This window comes from Ictalurus furcatus, chromosome 24, assembly GCF_023375685.1.
Source record: "Ictalurus furcatus strain D&B chromosome 24, Billie_1.0, whole genome shotgun sequence".
NCBI lineage: Eukaryota > Metazoa > Chordata > Actinopteri > Siluriformes > Ictaluridae > Ictalurus > Ictalurus furcatus.
The window spans coordinates 3,123,690-3,131,116 of record NC_071278.1 but is presented as its reverse complement, the minus strand read 5'-3'; the positions used below and the strand labels follow the sequence as shown (position 1 = coordinate 3,131,116).

General features: G+C 42.3%; 1 protein-coding gene across 1 annotated transcript; it reads left to right on the top strand.

Moving 5' to 3' along the window:
- On the top strand, positions 1-7,143 carry mrpl12 (mitochondrial ribosomal protein L12). Its single transcript, XM_053612797.1, has 5 exons — positions 1-230; positions 3,002-3,194; positions 3,320-3,397; positions 5,334-5,471; positions 5,774-7,143. Exons 1-5 carry the CDS (start codon positions 172-174, stop codon positions 5,888-5,890), a joined length of 585 nt encoding a protein of 194 aa, XP_053468772.1. The 5' UTR covers positions 1-171; the 3' UTR covers positions 5,891-7,143.
- Positions 7,144-7,427: the final 284 nt, after the last annotated feature.

Here is a 7,427-nt window from a genome sequence, read left to right as displayed (position 1 = left end):
CAACCAGGCGACCAGCTAGACGTCGACGCGGTGCACTGTGGGTAGGTCAGGTTACGAGAGTGGAGGACGCCATGTGCTTGTGAGTGTGACAGCGAGACTGGCAAATTTGTGCTGTGTTATTAGCAGCTGGGATTGGTCTAGTTGTTCTGAAAGAAACGACAGGAAATAAAGATGTACTGCACTTTGCACTGCATCCGGAACTCGCTGCGGATAGCCGCAAAAACACACCGGTGAGTAAAAAAATAAAAATAAATCAAGGCAGGAATCGCTTGGAACAGACCCGGTACGGGGCTGTAATCCAAATCGCGTGCTCCTCCTCATATAGGTGCACTCCAGCGGACGTGTTATGAGCAGCTCGCGCGCCCTATCTAGTGCACTCGGCTTCTGTCCGGCGACGGTTTTGGAATTCGGCCCTCGATTATGGGGACTCTTTTTACGAGACGCTTCAAGGGTTATATGCGAAATTGTTACGCTTTGTTCATATTAGTTAACATGTTTGAATTGTCCAGACACTCCAGATAAACCCGTTCGAGATGTTTAAAGATTATTTACTTGGATTATTTATAAACTAGTGTGCTAGTCAGCAGGCGTGAGCTAGCATGCTAGCTAGCACGCAAATCTGCAGCATCGGTGCTTACAGTGCTTAAACGTGCGCGCGCGCGTGTGTGTGTATTCTAACGTTTTATAAACTTTTACTCTTTCTTTACTCTGAGACAATGTTATATTTATATCTAATTATTTTGTTTAAAATCTGACTCCTAGCTAACAGGTTAGCTCGTTAGCATCGTTAGCTTCGAGAGGAATGGGATGGATTCTGTGCAAGGTCAAATATCAGCCCGGTTTAACGCGAGTGTCCTTTTAAATCTTTTTTTTTTTTTTTTTTTTTAATAAACATATTAAATTAATGTTTCACACGTTTCATAACTCCAACCCAGACCTCCATTTATATCTTAATCATATACTATTTTAATATTAAACAAATTTGTGTAGTCATCTCTGCTTCTAACACAGCCTGCTGAATCCTGGATTCTGATTGGTCAGGAGGTGTTGATTAATTTTCCACATCAGCATCTCCAGATCTGTGATGTATGAATGCTTTTGTTCTAATACTTTAGCGTTTATAGAGTAACAGCTCATACAGGTGAGTGAGTGAATGAATGAACGGCCGTTGATGTGGAGTTTTCTTTTCTGTAAGGAAACGTTTATTTGACATTTATGGAAGGAGTCTCCAGCGTCAGTGCTTCATAACAGTCAGAGGTAAAGTCTTCAGGATTCTTCGCACCATGACAAGCTGTTTTTTGTGTTTTTTTTGGTGTGTCTTATTAACTTTTGGGGGGGAGTGAGGCTTGGTGAGGGAATGACCGATTAGTGCTGCTGTAACATAAGTGAGAACAGGAATGTGTTTCATGGACGTTCCCTAACATTAAATGGAACTATAAGTGGATAAGATAGATGTTGTTTTTTTTACCCCCAAATTGTTTTATATATATATGTGTGTGTGTGTGTATGTGTGTGTGTGTGTATATATATATATATATATATATATATATATATATATATATATATACACACACACACACACACACACATACGTGTATGTGTGTGTGTGTGTGTGTGTATGGGTGTGTGTTTTACATAGTATGGGGAGGTGAAAAAATCTCCTCAACCACCACCAGGGTGTAACATCCACCTGGATGATGTGACTGCAGCCATAGTGTGTTAGAAGGCCCACCACACACCATCTATTAGTGGAGAGAAGAGAGTGATGTAGCCAATTCAGGGATGGGGATTAAAGAATGGGGGACACTGAGGTTATACCCCTACTCTTCTACGAGGAGTGTCCTGGGATTTTTAATGACCAGAGGGAGTCATCCGAATGACCTTACTGATTTTACAGTATAGTGTGTCTGTCACTATACCAGGACCCACACAGACTACGTGGTGAGTGCCCCCTGCTGGCCTCACTAATACCACTTTCAGCAGCAACCTTAGTTCCCCCCAGGAGGTCTCCCATCCAGGTACTGACCAGGCTCAACCCTGTTTAGTAGGAAACCAGGTGAGAGCTGCAAGGAGATATGGCTCTGGTTGTGGTGCAAGAGGAATAAACCATGCTGGGACGTGCTGTTTTGGATACGTAATCAAATTCAGGGTGGTAACAGTATCTCTGCTTTAGAGGTTGACTGATTAATCGGCACCGATAACAGATTTCTGGAACTATTTATAGGTTTTTCCCGGTTGCGACCGTTGCCGGAGCGGCGGAGAAGAGTCCGCTGTCGTTATATAGTACGAGAGCGGCCTCTAGAGGCGAAGTAAAAACTCAGTGGCAAATTTAGTTGTGGTGTTTGAAGTTTTTTTTTTTTTAAATAAATTTTGGTCTCTGTTTTTATTTGTTATATTCATATATTTATTTAATTTTTAAATTGTACCATACATTTTCATGGTGCAGTCAGTTCGGTTTATTTTTGTAATAAAGTTCATCGGTTGATTAATCGGTTATCGGCAGGTAGGTCCCGCCCGACTTAGTTATCGCCATCGGGAAAATCCCCTATCTACGAAACAAGTTATCACTTACCTTAAAGCAGCTATAAACAGTCTCTCAGTTGCCTCTCTTCTTTTTCTCTTTCTCGAGGTTAATATGTCGGAAAACGCCGCTTGTCGAGTTATTGAGAAACCTTGAACGGTAAACCTCCTCCGTCCTGAAGACTTTCCCGCTGAAGAAAAATGACTGACTGTTACAAAGCTCTGACACTGGAGACTCCTTCCCTGAATGTTCAATAAACATCCCCGTACGGAAACCTTCACCACGTCAACGATCACACGCTTTTACGTGACGCGCCCGGCGTCCAGGTTCCTGCATAAGAAACGAACGCGTTAATATAAACCCGTCCGAATCTGCCGTTTATAGAAATTTCATCAACCAATCAGAACAGAGAATTCGACAGACGTTTGTACTCTCCTGTGTGATGTGTGTGTTTGTTAACGTTGTCACGGCTCTCTGCAGGCATCACCTGTCTGCTCCGGCTCTGTCTGCACTGCGAGCGCTCCACTGTAGCCCCGCCCGTCTCTCGGACGCCATAGCGACGCCGCCGTTGGATGGCGCGCCCAAGCAGTACTCTCCCAAAATCCAGCAGCTGGTCAACGACATCGCCAGTCTCACCCTGTTAGAGGTGTCCGACCTCAACGAGCTGCTCAAGGTACGAACAAACCAGGAAGTGGAAGCACAGAGCACTGACGGCGTACTTCACGCAATGACTCCTCGTGTTCCATTGATACACTTCTGAAATTGCTGTATTTATTCATTTATTTATTTGCTCCCCAGACAACGCTGAACATTCAGGATGTAGGGATGATGCCGATGGGCGCGATGGCCAGCACGCCGACCGCCACAGCAGCTCCGGTAAAGATTTGGAGTAAACAGAGAGAAAATATATATAATCATGTGAAATGTCTGCCGATTTGAACTGATGTATTTGATGTATTCAGGTGCAAAATAAATCAATCAGAATTTAGCATTTAAGATCATTAAACACATGTTCAGTTGCCTAAACTAGCTTTAAGGAAGCACATGTTTAAAGTTTTTAATATTATTTTAGAATTTTTTATTTTTTTTTAAATTATAGTTTAATCTGTAAAGTGTCTTTATATAGGTTTATAAGCGAACCTGTATGTTCTGACGCGTTTCGTTTCATGCATTGTAGAAATGTCTGATCTATATTTTCAGCACTTTTGAATTCTGGATTCTGATTGGTCGGGAGGTGTCGATTTAATTTTCTATAACAGCGGCTCTGATACTGAGCTCATTCTAATACGTTATCGTTTCTATAGTAACAGCTCATTCACTTTGACTTGTATGGTGTGTGCTTTATATAAAAAGGATGTAAAAAAAAAAAAAAAACTAACAACAAAACTTTTCTGTTAGATGTTTATTTAACATTTATGGAAGGAGTCTCCAGTGTCAGCGCTTTGTAACAGTCAGAGGTAAAACCGTAAATGTTTTCCAACCGTCTTCAGGACAGAGGTGTTGACCGGGACGTGAGCGAGCGTTTATATCCGGCGTGACGTAAATGTTAACGGGAACTGACTTGTGTTCATGGACGCTGCAAAACATAACATAAGTGTAAGGAAAAGTATGACGTTTGTTAATATAAAAAAGTGAAACCGTTGGAAATCGCCACGGCGTAACGAGAATAAAACGCTTTGGCGTTATAATAATATTCAACCTTGGGGTGGAGACGCTAACCCCGCTTCATCGCACCACTCTGTTGTTGATTGCTTTCCTATAACAGCGCAACACCCAAGTGTTTGATTCCTTACATGTTGCATAGAAGCCAGGTTTTAACGTTCTCTCATTCAAAGTCGAAGTATTTTCGCATGCACCAGACTGCTTATTTATTTATAAATGTCGAGAGTAAATATCACTTGTTTGTTTTGTATTCATATGTTTACATGGACAACAATAATCCAATATTAACCCGATTAAGATGATCCGCTGATTAAGAAACTAGCATGTAAACAGAGATTACTGATGATCTTAATCCGATTAAAGTCATACTCGAAGTAAACACAAATCAAATGAAGGCGTGTGGAGTATTCCTGTTTTAGTCGCATTATCGAGGTGCGTTACAGACATGTACACACCTTAATCACACTATTAACGTCGTGTTGGAGTTTTCACCGCATTGTGCGACAGGACACGTACACGCACGGCAGCGCTCGACCGTTTGACGGCAAACAAGAGAGCACGGCTGCGTCCCAAACCGCGTACTTACCTGCTATATAGTACACGTATCTCAGCTACTATATAGTAGGTCAGTACGCGGTTTGGGACGCAGCCCACGGCTTCAAGCAGTCGTCTATTAGCACGTACAGCACGACTAATAATTAACCGCGCTTGAAGCGTTTGTAAAAATTAAAAATGAAACACTAAAACGGTATACGGTTCCATATCGAAGACCAACCGTACGTCGATACGTGAAATTCTGGAGGGAACGTCGGACGGCGTGGCGCAGTGACGTAATGACGTGTGCTGTTAATCCATCTATGTTCTATAACACGTAAAACAGGAACATGAAAGGAGTATTCTAAAAGCGACTCGTAAACACCTTAATCAGAATATTATACGTCTTATTCAGAATAAGGTCAATAATCAGATTACTGCTGTCCGTGTAAACGTGGTCAGTGTTTGCGCTGATGTAATTGCTTGTACTGAGCTCCTGTATTGTTTCATATGTTAAAGCTGCTGGAGATTTCCTCCCACCGCATACTCCGTGTCTGGTGGGATTTAAAAAAAAAAAGAATGCGTTCGCTCGCTTGACGTGGTGTTTTATTTCCAGGTGGCGGAGGAAGACGTGGCCCCGGTGAAGAAGGAGAAAACCCATTTCACAGTGAAACTGACCGAGCTGAAGGCGGAGGATAAAGTCAAACTGATTAAGGAAGTGAAGAACTGCATTCAGGGGATAAACCTCGTACAGGTAAGACTGACATGTCTCAGCTAGAAATCCTACGCGAGTGTGAATGGGAACGCTCCCCTGTTAGTAGGTTGTTGTTTTTGTCCCAGTTTTGTTCAGTGTGATTACTAGTTGATCTCAACCTTAAACTAGCCTTTGATTCAGATGGGATTTGTTACACCATTAACTCCTCTCGGATTGGATTTATTCTGTTCTAGTATGCTTTACAGAATAAGTATTGACATGTAGAAGGATTTTACTTGACACTTGCGTTCAGGAAAACAAAATCAACCTATAGTTTATTTTTTATTTTCTCGTCTCTGAAGGCTAAGAAGCTGGTGGAGTCGCTGCCGCAGGAGATCCGTGCGAACGTTTCCAAAGAGGACGCAGAGAAACTGAAGGCGGCTCTAGAAGCAGCAGGGGGCACTGTGGTTCTGGAGTAGATCACCGCAGCACCATGCCGTCCACCCTCTTCATTTCTCTCTCTCTCTTTTAATTTTTTTTTTGTTTGTTTTTTACAACAAAGCTGAAAAGAGTTTTGGACGCAGGTGAAACGTGATGTAACTGGGTGTGTGAACTCTCAGACTGAACTCTAGCAGGCCGCAGGCTTGCATTCTCTCACCACCCGGCCATCGCACCCGTCTGTCCGTCTGCAGAGATACAGACGGTATCGGAGTAATGTCTGTCTGTGTCTGTCTCATTGCAGCGAGGACATGTGTCCTGGACATGTAGAGACGTGCGCCATTGTCCACGGTTTAAATAAATATGTCGTATAGTAATGTGGAAAATGTTGTCATGGTATGAAGATGGTACGAGAACCAGATTCAGTTCACGAAGGCCAACCAAGATTCGAAAACCCCCTGGAAGGTTGTTACGTTGTGGTCTGTAATTTCTTATTTAATACAGGTTTGCGATTTAATTTCACTTTTACTCACTAGAGAAGAAGATTCTGGATGAGACGCGTGTGTAGTTCCAGCTCATCGTCGGTCCACGCGTACAGTACGAATCCCTTTTATTCCCCTCGCGCTGTAATTGTTTGAGTCTATCCCCAGTTTTTGCCTTCTCTTCTGCTCAATACGCAGATCTTGACGTTATTCCTGAGGTGTTCGCCGTAACAGTTTATGACTTTATTGCCACTTACTTATCACGTGAGCTTAGGCGAGGGTTTTCAGATCGTTTTTACATAAAAAAAAAAAAAAAAGTAAATGCTGTGTGTGGATCTGAACGAGGATTTTTTTTTTTTTAATTTACATTAAAAAAAAGAAAACTAAAGGGTAAAATTATGTTTTTACAAATGTGTACACGTGGGCGGAGCCTCAGGATCAGCATCCAAGAGTACGCAAATTCAGATTAATTCAGTGTTTCCTCCTGTCAGATATGTGCATGTAGGCAGAACCTAAGCATGTTTACTGTATCCGAAATGTCCCGGTGACACGGCTGACCTGGAGTCACCATTTAAACGTTTTCGGGGACACCACAGATGATTTCCTTCCCACTCCGAGGCCTGGTGCACAGCAGCATGGGTCATTTTTTGAAAGTGCTGAAATGTGAAAATGCCAGAACTGCAATACGTGCTTTTATGTAAGTATAATTTTTTCATGTCCAACATGAAATTAAAAGACCAAAGATAGAAATTGAAATGTGTTCCGCCATCTTGGACATCACATGACCAGGGCGGACTGGTATAAATCACCTTGCAGGGTTAAAAAAAAAAAAACCCCAAAAAACAACCCGTGTTTGAAAAAAGGTTCAATTTTACAGCATCTGTATTGTCTTGTTTGCTGCGTTTAAACTGTCCAAAGCTGATTATGTTCGATTTTTGTGGAAACAAGTGCTACAGCAACATTCGTGGTCGTAAGTAGAAACACACAGCAGAGTGGTGTGAAGAAGAAGAATGCGCCTTTGTTTGTCACATATACATTACAGCACATTAGTCCAGCTCCTCCTACTTGTGCAGAGTCAAGCCAACGGTCCAGTGGG

Excerpts from the sequence above, each read along its gene's own strand:
- mrpl12 (XM_053612797.1), top strand. The coding sequence starts at position 172 with ATGTACTGCACTTTGCACTGCATCCGGAACTCGCTGCGGATAGCCGCA. Across the intron at positions 3,195-3,319 it reads ACCTCAACGAGCTGCTCAAG|ACAACGCTGAACATTCAGGA; the intron begins GTACGAACAAAC and ends TTTGCTCCCCAG. Across the intron at positions 3,398-5,333 it reads CGACCGCCACAGCAGCTCCG|GTGGCGGAGGAAGACGTGGC; the intron begins GTAAAGATTTGG and ends TTTTATTTCCAG.